The 15,012-nt window shown below is 42.4% G+C and overlaps 1 protein-coding gene across 1 annotated transcript in view; it reads left to right on the top strand.

The window, feature by feature from the left end:
• Positions 1-13,382, top strand: part of LOC143106020 (oxysterol-binding protein 2-like) — a 79,035-nt gene extending 65,653 nt beyond the window's left edge. The window contains exons 11-14 of the mRNA XM_076270183.1: positions 4,521-4,616; positions 4,756-4,940; positions 6,114-6,334; positions 9,025-13,382. Of these exons, the coding sequence (XP_076126298.1) occupies positions 4,521-4,616; positions 4,756-4,940; positions 6,114-6,334; positions 9,025-9,167 (645 nt within the window). The 3' untranslated portion in view covers positions 9,168-13,382. The remainder of the gene's footprint in view (positions 1-4,520; positions 4,617-4,755; positions 4,941-6,113; positions 6,335-9,024) is intronic.
• The last annotated feature ends 1,630 nt before the right edge of the window (positions 13,383-15,012 follow it).

The raw sequence follows: 15,012 nt of genomic DNA, 5'->3' as shown, positions 1-15,012 counted from the left end.
AGGCTTGTGACTGCTCCAAATGTAATGTAATTATGAAACATTGCCATTAGTAGGCTAAAATATGAGTCTGATTAATGAACTGAAATGAAACACAGTGCAAAGTCTGTCTCACCTGCTGGTTGGCTTTTTCACAGCCAACCCTGCAGTGATTGCTGCTTCCCTGAATTGTCTCTCCCTCTCCTGAATCTGACTCTTTTCAGTGGGCATCTTGGCTTCAAACAATACCCAAAATACTAGTGATAGGATTTAGGCAAACACATTTTTAATAAAATAATTAATGTAATGCATTACTTCCATCATTCATTCTTCTTGCTAAAACAAAATGTGAGAAACTATCAGCAGACATGTAGCTTAGTTTGCCTAATGCCTACCAAAAAAATAGTAGCCTTTAGGCTATGTGATAACGGACTGCTTATCTGCAAGCTATCTGTCTGATTATTTAGGCCAGGGGTCTCAAACTCAAATGAGCTGGGGGCCACTTCTGCCAACGTCATCTGATTGGAGGGCCAGCTTTTTCTGAAAATGCAATGTTCTTTTTTTCAAATACCACACAAAACTGCAAACAGAAAGTGCAAGTGTTTTTATCTAGTTTTAGACACCTGTGCTAGCAACCTTAGCTTATAAATAAAATAATGATAAAATAAATATTAATACAAATTATAAAACAAACAAAAAGCATAAAAAAGGGTATGTGTGTGTTTCACACCAAATAAAAATATTTGGTAACATCATAGCCTACCTAAGACTTCATCACACCTGAACGTTTTTCAACATTAGGCCTATTTCTGCTTCAATTTGTGCAAAACTATGGCCTGCATCGCTTCCGCGTCATTACAAATGCACGTCTTTGTGTTTTTCGTGTGTAATACAAGTATTTCCTGAAAACTTTGCGCAGCTATTTTGGGTTTAAATCAAGCTCTGGATGTCTAGCACATAGTGGAGCAGAGTAGGCTACAAATGAGATTTGTCACCGTACTTGGATCTATCATCTATTTTAATCAGTATCGTTGTTTGTCGCAATTAAAAATAGCCTCAAGGGCCGGATTACATTATTATTTTGACATGCGTCGCGGGCCGGAATTGGGCAGGAGGCGGGCCGGATTTGGCCCGCGGGCCGGGTGTTTGAGACCCCTGATTTAGGCTAAACGTGGCAAACTCAGCCTGGATTTATAAAGATTTTAATTAATTTCATAAAACTTGATGATGCTGATCGTTCGTTTGTTATACATCACAAACTCACCTTTTCCGACAACGTTGAGTCGTCTCATATGACAATCTCCTTCTAGGGCCGCTTATGCAGGCTCATCTCAGGTGCCGGTCCCGTGCAGCGCTGCAGCCACGTAAACAGTTTGCCCCCTACTGACTTTCACTTTCGGTGCCCGAATGGAAGTGAATGAGGCTTTGTGATTTTTTTTTATCTAGGCCTACGTGAAATTCTGCATCCATTGTACGATTTATTTATTTATTTTCCCCATTGGAAGGGCAACATGAGTCAAGAAGGGCATATGGGCAGTTGCCCGGGCAACCTGAGCAACCCCCCTGTGCACGTCCCTGGTAGCGAGTAATGTGTAGGCCTAATACATTACTTTTTTGAGTAATGACCCCAACACTGAGTAGCCACCTGCAGGCGCCAATGGCTACAGACGCTAATAATTTCAGATAGGACCACACACACATTTGGCAGGGGTTCAGCCCCGCATGTAATTTCAAAAGTGGACAGACAAAGCCTATGCTATTTGAAGTTAAACAAAACATAGGGCCTGTGACGCTGCTTATCAAAGTAGACGCACCAGGTCTCTTTCAAAATGTCCTGTTACAATTGCAGCTGCTTCCGATTATGTTGAATATTTAGAAAGTAGCTTACAAGACGGCATTTTTGAGCTTCTGGTAGTAACTTGCTAATTAACTAAAGCAAGACTTGAGTGATATCACACAAGGCGCACAGAAGTGAATTAAATGAAATAGGTAACATGCTTTATTTGAACATTGTAATACCCACCCAACAAACCCAGAGAAGGCTTAGTAGATGTTTCGGATAGATGACAGGACCTTGTAATCGATTAATAGGCCAATTCTCAGTTGTGCAATAAAAGCAGTATCATCAAAGCAGTATTATCATATCATTGATAATCGTTCACATTTTACTATACGCTAATGACAACCACTGCCCCTCAGCTGGAGTTGCAGAGGAGTCTCCAAAGTACAGGGAGACAGAACGCGAATGACTTGAGTATGAATATCACACTTTTTGAAAAGGGACAATGAGTAAAGGGCGAGGCTATGAGGAATTGTGTCTTGTTGCTGTAAAGGAGAACGCGAGAATGACTGCCGCTGACCCACGTAGGCTCACAAGTAAGAAGCATAAATCACCCTTAAACTACATTAAGATGTCCACACGAAATGCAGCCTCCTTTTTGTCAGCAGAAGTTCGCATCAGCAAATGTGGTTTTGGGAAACGGGGACACAGAAAATAAAAATAAATAGGTTACCCTGGTCTGTTTGAACATTGCTGGTAATCTTAAAGGAATTATCCGGAGTAAAATGCACTTTAGATCGATTTACGGATGATTGGGGGTACATACGTTGAGTTGACATCAAAATCATGTCATTCGGATGTGTTTTGAGAAAGTTCGATTGTACCGTTTTCAGTCACAACTCGTAGCCTGGAAGTGAGCGGGGCATTTCAATTGTGAATTTCCAGAGCGTGTTACAACACACTCAGCAATAAGACTCCTACGGACTTTCCCCTGAAGATGGCGGCAAAGATGGCAACATTTCCGGAAAGGTACTGGCTTGATGAAATTCATTCTGGACTCTCTATTCGACCACATAAAGACCTCAGGATACTTCGGTTTGGTTTAAGGAACCATCTACTCACTACCACGTAAGTGTTATGTTGTTTGGAACTGTAGAAGAGGTATACAAATAGCGTTTTGTAGCGGCGCAATTGAAATGCCCTGCTCACTTCCAGGCTACGAGTTGTGACTGAAAACGGTACAATCGAACTTTCTCAAAACACATCCGAATGACATGATTTTGATGTCAACTCAACGTATGCACCCCCAATCATCCGTAAATCGATCTAAAGTGCATTTTACTCCGGATAATTCCTTTAAGTGATATCATACAAACCTTGCCAAGGCTTGGTAGCTTAGGCTACATGTTTCGGGTATATCACGTTTCGCATGATATTAATTTAATCTCATGTCGCACATAGGCTAAATGTGGTTATCCAACAGATTCATAACTTCAATAATTGCTCACAATTAATATAGGCTAATGACAACCACTGCCTCTGGAAAATAAACAAACAGTAGGCCTAGGCCGCAGATACATTGAAAGCACAATTTGAAGCCATCCCGAGGTGACAGCTGGAGCTGTAGAGTTGGAGTCTCCGATGCACAGGAGGACATTACGCTTAACTCAGGAACTTTACAATACAATCAATCATACCAGACCAGAATAAATGTTATTGGATTTGGCTACATAATGGTTCACACCTCTCTCCGTTTTTTGCGCGGAGGTTTTTTTTTTTTTTTTTTTCGTGGATGATTTTGTTTATTATGACCGCTGCGCAGTGAAGCGGCGGTCATATAGGTTTAGTCAGATTTTTTTTTTTTTTTTTTCTTTTTCGCATGTCCAAATTTCCGTCAAGGATTCCCGGGACACTGAAAGACCGGGGTACACGAAACTTGGTGGGCATGTAACCCCACATGGATAGCATGGAACCGTTTTGATCTGTAGCCCCCCCGCTGTACTAGACCCCCCGAAAGGAGGGTAGAGCAGACACAGTTTTCTGTGAATATCTTGAGAACCGTAGGGCCTTGGATGACCAATTTTTTGCGTATGTTTGCCTCCAGGGGTCATGTAAACCCATTCCATATGCAAACATGTGCATAAACAGATACACACGCACACACATACATTCACAGTAATCCTACGTACGACATACTCACACAGTAGACATATATACGCATGCATGCACATGCACACACACAGGCACATAAACAGGCAAACACACAAGCACATTCACATGCACGCACACCCACACACAAATACATAAACGTGTACACGCACACATGCACACAATTCAAGAATTTCTCAGAATTATGAATAGGCAAGATGGGGGTGGGGTTGTATAAAATGAATTTTACATGTGAAATCTATGAACTAATCATGTTTTGGTACTTGTTGTCTAGCAGATACCAGTTAGAATTGAGTGTGGCTAATGCAATTTAGTGAGACAGTTAGAATCATATAGGCCTTTCAGCGTGATTTATTTTGGTGGAAAAAATGTGCTGGACTGGGCGGCGGTCATATTTTGTACCGCTCTGCGGTACATCTAGTTAAAAGATATTTTGAGCCAAAAGTGAGGGGGCCATTGGCCCCCTGGCCACTGTGCTTCCGGCGCCTATGGTGTGTGTGCATGCACTTCGATCCAATGCATTTACCTCTCAACATACAGTATCATACTAACATGGCTCTGTATGTTTCTCCCTGTGTGTGTGTGTGTGCCTCAGTCTGGGGACATTGACATAGTCAACCACAGAACCAAGGAGACGTGTCAGCTCAAGTTCTCTCCCTACAGCTACTTCTCCCGGGAAGTCCCTCGCAAAGTAAGCCCCCTCCGCAGCATGCCCTCACCCCTGCACAGCAGACATCCTCTCAGATGCTGTGTCTGTGGGTCTTCCATCTCCATGGTGACCCTTTTTTTCTCCTCTCTCCTCTTCCTCCTCCTATGCGGCGGTCTCCTAGGTGACAGGGGTGGTGACAGACTGTGATGGACAGGCACACTACGTCCTGTCAGGGACGTGGGATGACAAACTCGAGAGTGCCAAGATCGTCCACAGTAGCCGCGGAAGCAGTAGCTCTGAGGGCAAACAGAAGACGGTCTACCAGACGCTCAGTCCCAAACTGCTCTGGAAGAAGTATCCACTACCGTAAGCACAGCACAGCACAGCACAGCACAACACAGGAGAGCACAGCACAACACAGTACTGTACAGCAACACTGGGCAATACTGGGCAATTTTGACTACTGAATTTGGATTCAATACATGAATTTCTCGTATAAAAGACACATTGGGTGTAAACCGAATGACATACGGTATGCATATTTATATCCATACTGTATATCCATATTTAAAAAAAAAAAAAACATGTATTGACCGCACCCAGGTATTACTCACAATTTATTACTTAAAGGAATTATCCGGAGTAAAATGCACTTTAGATCAATTTACGGATGATTGGGAGTACATACGTTGAGTTGACATCAAAATCATGTCATTCGGATGTGTTTTGAGAAAGTTCGATTTTACCGTTTTTAGTCAAAACTCGTTAGCCTAGAAGTGACCAGGGCAAGTCATTTCGCCGCTACAAAACGCTGTGTCATAAAAAACTGCATTCCCTGTGATTACTGGTATCAAGTGATGCACTTTTGCAGATCCTGCTGTTATCTTGACTTCAATTCACTCACGCAAAAGTCCTTATGCCTTTGGCATAATGCCACTATCATTTTCCGAATACTCACAACAAGGATACATAGCCTCTCTCATAAGTCACTCATAGAATGAGTTTACAGAAGTGAGCTGTTTCATGTTAAACTAAATGTTGTGTGTAGTACACACATAAACAGACACTCAGAAAGAACAATAAGGAGGAACAGAAATACATGTCTAGCCCATCCCTCCTGTATTAACCTCATAGCTGAAGATATTTGTATAAAACTTCAGCTAATAGGGAGGAAATGACATACAATGCAAAACACTGTACAGGTCTCCGGTAACAGTGACTGTTAATTAGCAGTACAGCCGAAACACAGTTGCAGCGATGCTTCCACTGCTCCTCCACTCCCGTATTCCCAAGATGTATTGCAGTACAATGCTTTACTGCAAATCTATGTCAAAACAGCGTAAAACAGACCTACTGCATTAACCAGACTAGCATGGCCCAGTAGGACAAATTGAGGAAATAAAGGAAGTTATAAATAATAAAATGGAATTTGATTTAATTCAATTTGAATCAATGTGTCCAGAAAAGCATGATAATATGACACCTTAATGATTGTTAGGATAATGATGGTCTGTCTGTGGGTTCCGTGGTCTGTGTCAGGGAGAACGCGGAGAACATGTACTATTTCTCGTCGCTGGCACTGACGCTGAACGAGTTGGAGGATGGCGTGGGCCTGACGGACAGCCGCCTGCGGCCTGACCAGCGGCTGATGGAGGCCGGACGATGGGACGAGGCCAACATGGAGAAGCAGCGTCTGGAGGAGAAGCAGCGAGCGGCGCGGCGCCGGAGAGACGTGGAGGCCACCGACGCCCAGGACGATGGTGAGGAGGGGGGGGAGGGAGAGAGAGAAGTAGGGAGAGAGAAACGGAGGATGGGTTTGAGGGAGGCAGGTAGGGAGAGAGACAGGAAGAATAAGAGAGGGAGGGAGAGAGAGAATACACAGAGAGAGGGATAGAGGAACAAGCATGATGAAAAGTAGAATCATTGAAAAAGGGAGGTAGCATGAGAGAGAGGCAGAAAGTAAAAGACAAAGTCAGGGGAAATGAAAAGACTGAAAGCAAAGGGAAACACATAAAGACAGGAAGAGATCATGAAAGAAAGATCGTGCGTGCGTGCGTGCTGCGTGCGTGCATGTGTGTGTGTGTGTGTGTGTGATACGATTGGAGAAGAAGGATCGAGACCTTGAGAGATGAAAGAGTGCTGACATTTTCAAAGCCCCGCACCGAGCCGCAAAGCGGCACAGTAAACGGTGTCGAAAAGCAACAGCACATACGGAGCACTGCTGACGTACCTCATCAGCAAAGAGCATTCTAGAAGAACAGAGAGGAGGTGAGGAAGACAGGAACAGAGAGGAGGTGAGGAAGACAGGAACAGAGAGGAGGTGAGGAAGACAGGAACAGAGAGGAGGTGAAGGACAACAAGGAAGATGGAGAGTGAACGTCTATTTGAATGGAGTGTATTATGTACATATGTGCGTACGTGTGAACTGCTTGAGAAAGAGGATGTGTGTGTGTGTGTGTGTGTGTGTGTGTGTGTTTCTCTGACTGTGACTGTGATGTCCTGACATGTGTCTGTTCTCTCCTCCCAAATGATGGGCAGAGTGTGATAATGACTCTGGTGAGTGGGGCTGGCCGGGGGTCCACTCTGTGTGTGTGTGTGTGTGTGTGTGTGTGTGTGTGTGTGTGTGTGTGTGTGTGTGTGTGTGTGTGTGTGTGTGTGCGTGCGTGCGTGTGTTTGCCCTCCTAAGGTACCTCTCCTCACCATGCGTGAAAGACAGACACGGGAGTGTAAGAGCATGTTGCTCTGTGTATGTGTATGTGTGTGTGTGTGAGTGTGTGCTTGCGTGTCTGTCTGTGCGTGTGTGTGCATGCGTGCGCCATGGGGTGGGTATGAAAAGTAAATAGTGATAGTACGTAGCCCAAAATACATCTAATGATTGAGGTGTTTCTGAGTCTTGTGGAGGATACTAGATATATGGAGAGCAAGACTTGAATACACTATGTTACAGTATATTACTTTAAGGAGAATACTGTCCTGAAAGGCCATTAGCACGCATCAGAAACTTGTCAGAATACTTTCATTTGCTGTATTATGGGGAAAGCAATATATTTAGGGCACTGTTACAAAAAAAAATATTATATAATTTCGTTAAACCAATATAACCACATATTTAACCAATATCGATTGTCAGAGAGGACTTAAGAAGAAAGTATTATTGTAATGATTTCAGCTGTCCCACCCCTATTATGTGTGTGTCTTGTATGCCTGCGTGTGTGTGAAACAGTCTGTGTGTGTGTGTGTGTGTGTGTGTGTGTGTGTGTGTGTGTGTGTGTCCAAACACAACATGCAGATCTTTGATCTGCTATGGTGATTTCCACCATGTTTCTTCCATCATGCTCCTGCTCCTTGTCCCTGTACTGCCCCCCAGTGGTGAGTCTGGGAATAGCTCATCCTCAGGGTCCACATGCACCCTACTTTGCCCTCCCTCCCAACACCAGTGCACCTGGCCTTTGGGTTGATCCTCAGGTGCCTTAGCAGCCTAATAAAGCTGCCTCAAAATTGCATTTAATCCTACATTTAGTATATTAGGTATTGCAGACAGAGGAGGAAAATTCCAGCTTCAGGAAGTAAAAGTCCTACTACATATTTGCTCCAACCATGTTGGAGTTATGATGATTAGCTGGTTATAGTTAGCAAAACTCTTTAGCCAGATAGATCATAGGGTCATTCACACGAGGGACGATAACTATGAAGATAACTGTAACTATAACGATATGGGCGTCCACACTAACCAATAATAAGGGAAGTCTCTCCTCAACTTGATGAATGTAATGTCTAAAATTGGGTGGATTCTGAATGGCTATCAGCTGTTTATTGTTCTCAAAATCTCTCTGGTAGTATTATTCTTCATGTCGTTATTGTTATAGTTTATGTTGAAGATGTCATTTATATTCGCTAGAGCAATACTTGCCTTTATCACTATATTTATCGTTCTTGGTGTGAACAGCCCTTAAAGCACACAAATAGAACTAAAACATGAAGATGGAGTTTTCCTCCTCCGAGTACAGTTAAGTATCATAAAGCTGTACTTATGAATAGCACAGCACACAGCGGAACTGGCCGTGAACCCAGACCCAAAGACAGAGTGCACTGTGTCATCTAAAATTAGTCTATTGTTAATGCATTCCAGCATTTCATTTCCAAACTGCTCCTCCATATTGACAGCAATAGTGGTTGACAACCTGAAAATGTTTAATTGAAGGATTGATTGTTATTGTTTTTTTCATTTAGTCATTTAGCTGACACTTTTATTCAAAGCGACGTATTATGTTAATTATGTTACAAGAGCCATTGTCCCCTGGAGCAACTCTGGGTTAAATGCCTTGCTCAAGGGCACAGCGATGGAAGCCAGGACTTGAAAGCACAACCTTTCAGGCCACTGCATGTTAGCACAGCTCCTTAACCACTACTCTACCACTGCCCTAATATATGTGTGTGTGTCCTACCCCAGGTCGGGAGTACGAGGGCTACCAGCCTCTCTGGTTCCACAAGCGGACTGACCCCATCACCGCAGAGACGAACTTCATATACAAAGGGGGCTACTGGGAGGCCAAAGACCGGCACGACTGGAGCATGTGTCCAAACATCTTCTGAGTCGCCTCGCCCGCCACTCCTGCTGCTGCTGGTGCAGACACCCCCCCAACACCCCCCCCCCCCACACACACACACACACACACACTCCCCAAAAGAAAAGCCGAGACGGATAACACACTCTGGGTTCTTGGGGGATAACCCCTGGGAGGAGCCTCCTGAGCGGAACCAAGCGGAACCAACCTGAACAGAACCGAACACAGCAGAGTGGCCTGGCTATAGGAGCTGCAGTTGTGTGGACATTACTACTGCTGCGACTGCTACTGCTGTGCGTGTGTGTGTGTGTGTGTGTGCGTGTGTGTGTGCGTGTGTGAGCGTGTGCGTGTGTGCGTGTGTGTGAGCGTGTGCACGCGTGAGTGTGTGTGAGTATCTCACACAAGCTCTCAGTGCGACTTATCTGCACCATACCTTGTCCTTGTCTACCCAAGGACAGAGGTGGTTGGTGTGTGCTTCTCTGTGAGGGTGGTACAGACTTCTGCAGCCCAACTGAACCCCACCCCAGCCCACCCACCCTCCAGAGCATATCTTCCAGTCCGAAAAATCAGGTGCTCTCATGACGGACTGCTCTTCACCTCCCCACAAACGCACTGTATACTTCGTGCACAGAGGTCATGACCCTGTGTGGTCTGTGGTGTTACAGTAGCATCAGACACCCACCCTCACCCCCATTTATAGAAGAACTGGTTTAGACTGGTTTTATTTTCTCTCTAAATCTCTCCTGCTGGCCTGGATGCCAGAAGAGCGAGAGGAACTCAAATCTCCTCCGGTAAGAGGAGGAACATCTTATTAAGGACCTGTAAACAAAGACAGAAAAAAGTAACTTTGTACTTTTTTTTGTTCTTTTTCTTCTTTGACCTCATGATTTGTCATATTCACACCATTGAGAATGTGTGAACCCCACAGTAGCTGAAGTATCTGGATGGACAAGGTCACCATTGATTTTTGGTGTGTGAACGGCAACGTTGATGTAGCCTGAATGAGCCTCCACTGGTTATGTTGGAGCCTGTGGTTGGTGGGGAGAGGTTAGTGTCTGAGCCCACTGCTCTCGTCACAGCTACACTCTGAGCTTTTTGAGGTCAGCTGATCCAGTCTGTTCCCCACCAGACATATAAGACCCCCACACTCACCGACCCTCCCAGATGGAGACTAGAGTCAGATTCACTCTGATCCCACATAAGTCAATCAGAACAAACAGACAGATATTACTGTCCTCAATTGGACTAAATCGTCAGATGTGATTCCTGCCAGGGCGCCCCCTGTAGGTTTGACTGTGTACTGCAGTATTCTTGTATGTCTTGTATGTCCCATGATGATGAAGGTCTCAGTCTATATGTGACCACCATCCGATCTGATGCCAGCTGTCAGAGCAAGTAAAGCGAGACAACATTATTACCGATAAACGTAAAATTGTTTTGTTAACTAATAGCCTAAAACAGTCAGAATAGTTATCAAAGGCACATTTCCGTATAGAAGCAGATTTAATCAATCTCTGGGAACTCACTTTGAGGTGTTAACATTAATCAGTATCCAAATCTTTGATCATTTCTGTTTTCTGCAGTATGATTGATCTTTCTCATGTACTGGGCCTTTCTGATGTCATTCAGACTAACCAGCCTACGCATTTACTCCCTCACAGCAGGCGTTCAACCTTTAGTTCAGACAGTACATGTTACAGGGGACAATATCAGTGATCTGGAGCTCGATTTAGTTTTGTGTGCACTCTATATTGTGCACGCACATCCATGGCTGTTGCATCCCTGCTCCCAGGGGTCAAAGTTGGGGGATACTCTGCGACTTTAGCCATCTAGTAGGTCACGTATTTGTTCACTTAATTGTAGCCCTCCAGAATGAGAAACGATCAAAATGATCTTAAACTACATAAAAAAAAAACAGATTCAATCATTAGTTTGTTAAAACCTAACAATGTGCGGTGTGCACAAGTTGTGCACATCATTTTGGATCATTATCCCAAATCACAAGTTAACATGTTTTCTTAGTGATGTTAAGAATGTAGACATTTTGGCCAGACGTACTGTAGTAACCGTCTGTTCCCGTGCGAAATTTATTGTGATTACTTAATTGATAACAGATTAATATGAACGTTGATGCTTTGAAAAGTAATAGTGGTACTTGGTTTAACAAAAAAGGTGTGTTGGGTCAAATCTGCAGTGTTGAGGTTGTACTGAAAGTTTTACCATAAATGTGAATTGAAGTCCAAAACAATGTTGCACCCTGATTGAAACTCTGATCAGCCTCTGAGGATTTAGTTCAATGGTGTTATTTTTTATTATTAGAGGGAACTGACTCAGAAACCACTGGCCATCCTTTAATTTAATCACTTTATATTAACACATTGTTTTTTCTTGTGGTTGGCTTTTGAGTTCTTCACTATGTTGCATTGTCTCTGTTGTGGCCTTTTTTTTCTTATTTACGTTTTGATTTGAGTCAGTGGTTTAACAATTCACAGAGTGTTAATTATTGAGTTCAAGCACTTTGAAGGTATTTTTTAAACCCAGGTACAGAGTAAAGGTGAGATTAGGGACTGACATCATGACAAACAAATCTGGGCGATAAAGTATGACATCTATGTCAGATACTTTATGGTTGAAGGGGGGGGGGGGGGGGGGTCACTGAATTATGACGTAAACAGTGTATAGAATGTCATGTTTGTACTTGCTGAGCCAAAGTACAGAATCAAAATTCTTGGGTCATGTGTGCACATGGTCTTGCCTGGCGCTTTTGTTTATCTTCCTGTTTTCCTTTTGAAGAAAAAATGTTTCATTCTCTTTTATACTTTTCTATTTTGTTCAGTGGCTTCAGGCTCCTTGCACATATCATTTTTTGTTTGGTTGTAGATGCACATTCACATACATATAGCCTAAATCTCACTCAATACTAATACACACAAAAGCACACACCAACCATTAGTTCTTAAATGTACCTCAGACAAGAATAGATATATTATGTAGTAAAAGAGCATATCAAGGTTTATAATATTATGGCAGATTGCTGTAAATCATCATTAATAATCCACATATAGATTACAGACTGAGTGCTTATTACTAATACTTTGTGGTCTCATAACATTCACTCTCTACTGTAAATGTGTTGCTGTAAAGATAACACTAAGCTATCATGTACATCGTTCTGATGGTTTGAGGCTAGTGCTTGACTCTTGGCCATGCTCAACTGTTGGTGCCCCATGGTAGAGATTATTTTTCAGTCATATGGAGAAGGATAAAGAAGTATTTTTAATATGTTTAAGAATTATTATATCAAAAAAGAGGCATCACATTGTAATCCATTCATTGTGTGCGTGTGTGTGATTTTTTTCTGTTTTGAGAACATTTGAAGTGACTTAAGTTGTAGCAATAACGATTCCATGACTCATTTGTTAGGTGGGCTATCTGTTTCACCTGGAAGAGACGAGATGGAACCAACCAAAGCCTCAGTACAGGATGCTCTGTAGCCTAACAGACAAGACTCTTATTGCCTTCCCTGTGTGAGACTTAGACATGTAATAGCTTTCACTTTGGTCTTTTAATTTTCCCTTTTCAGTTCCACATGCACTTAACCCTCTGGCCTCTGCTTTAGCTTTCTTTTCTTTTTCTTTTTTTTTGTTGTGTAACAGCGTGCCATTGTCTTCCTTTTTTATGAACATGTAAATATGTACTCGTATGTATACACGCAATTTGCAGTGTGTGTATGTATAGCGAATTTCCCACTCGTTCAGATCGACTCAGTGGGATATTTGAAACTGGAGCACAATAATGAAGACGAGGACTTTGGTCATCTCCTCGCCTCGTCAGAATTGACTCTAGGTTTTCAAGACCCTGATCCATCACAACATTATGCTCTTTCACCTGCCCGTTTGCCTTTTTTAAAGTCTTTCATTTACAGTTTGTTTGAGTGCTGGAGACAGCACTGTGAGCATGTGAGTGTTCTGAGCAGCGCAAGTTGTTAGCATCTCTGTTTCTACTCCCATATGGCACACTTAGTTCCTGTGCACCTGAGATTAAGGTGTGCTAAAGCTTCTACCGGGTTGTTCTCTCTCTCTCCTTCTCTATCGCTCTCTATCAATTTCTATCTATCTCTCTCTCGCTCGCTCTCTTTTTAAATCATTTTTACTTTCCACCATTAATTTATGCAGCAATGTTGTCTGCAACAAAGACTGACACAATGAAAAAGTGGAGATAATAAAACTTTTATTTGTTGAAAGTGGAATGAGAGAAGTGTTTGTGTCTGACCAGAATATTTACTAACAGACAAAGATGTGACTGACTCCCCCTTAAAAAAAGATAAGAAAAAAAATAGAAATATGTACAGTCCATACATATTACTGTGTTTTTAATATGTTGATTGTGTACAATATATTAATACTGTACATCAATGTATTTAAGAGATTATGATTGAGTTTGATTATTACATCTGGCAAATTCTGTAGTGCTTGTCTAAAAGATGAAACATTTTGTAACATACAGTATTTCAGGATTAACACTTTACAGGAGTTGTCTAATTATTGCCTGCCCTGACATTTAAAAAAATATATATACACAGGAGAGGTGTTAAATTTCTAGTCCTATAGGAGATTTTCTATCATCGGCCAATCAACAGTCGAGCCTATTTACCACCAACAAAGCAATCTTTCTGATCAAAAAACTGAGCAGCCTTTGAGAGCATTACACTGGGTTATCCAATCACCTTCCTTTATCGTTGTTTAATTGAATTAGGGCCCATGACACCTCCAGAAGGCTCAACAGTGGTATCTGGCATCTCAGACCCACTCGCCTTCAGACTCAAATACCAAAACATTCTTCAGTCATTTCTCTGTGTTGCTGTGGTCATTTATGCTTCAATTAGCCACATAACCAGACAAACTGCACTTGATGCGGGTATAACAACAAACACCAACACATTTCTGTCAACACACTTAACTAAAGCCAGAGGCGTAGAACAAGATCCTGGGCCTCTGCATAGACTCATATACATATACGCATAGAACATATTCCAGACTTTTAAAGGGCCCTCTCTCCCCTTCAAGGGCCCCTGAAAACAGTAGTGGTTTTACGTCCGACGCCCCTGACTACAGCGTACAGTACATGTCTCTGTAAGACTAGATAACATCACAGGGGTGGAGTTCTGGAATGTACAAGTGCCTTTAAGTGCATTTCAAGTCATCATGGACAACCATTTGTTTTGAAATAATACCTGAAAATTATGTTGATTAAGTGTGATTTATACGTCACACTTGACCCCTCAGAAAATGCCTACTGGTTACGAGGATAGAGGGAACAAACCTTCAGCTTCATTGTCGGAACACCCAATGCCAGATGCTACAGATCCTGCTCTAATCAGTGGAGGTAAATCCAGGGTTACTTGAAAGGTTCCCCCCAAGAAACTTGCGTATAATGTTGGCCATGTTCATAGTGAAGTCAAATCCTTACAATATTCAATCACTCAACCAATGAGCCAGTCAATCTAAAATGTATGACTTAAAAAACACACATAAAGAAGAATGGGTTTTTACCCATTCACTATCATCACATACTGGGTAGCTAGTTTACATTATTTTAAATGTACGGTTCCATGAAAGTCCATGGGACTTCAGTCAAAGTGTAACAACATTTTTGATAAATCAATTATGAACCTTGGTTAATAGTTGGGAAAATATGGTAGCTTGAATATTATCCTTCATTTTGTAAGTCGCTTTGGATAAAATCATCTGATAAATGTAAATGTACTGAAACAAAAATGTCTTAAAAAGAATAGCCTACTGCTTCTGTTACGGCCAGCTCGTTTTCTGACCGCAACATAAAGGGAGACGGACAACAAAGTTCCAATTTGTAAT

The sequence above is a fragment of the Alosa pseudoharengus genome, unplaced genomic scaffold (genome assembly GCF_046254945.1).
Source record: "Alosa pseudoharengus isolate Yale_2024_CS ecotype anadromous, Long Island Sound unplaced genomic scaffold, YU_APseudo_1.1 YU_APseudo_1.1_scf_6, whole genome shotgun sequence".
NCBI classification, from domain to species: Eukaryota; Metazoa; Chordata; class Actinopteri; order Clupeiformes; family Clupeidae; genus Alosa; species Alosa pseudoharengus.
The sequence above is the reverse complement of the archived record's forward strand: the minus strand, read 5'-3'. Positions and strand labels throughout refer to the sequence as shown.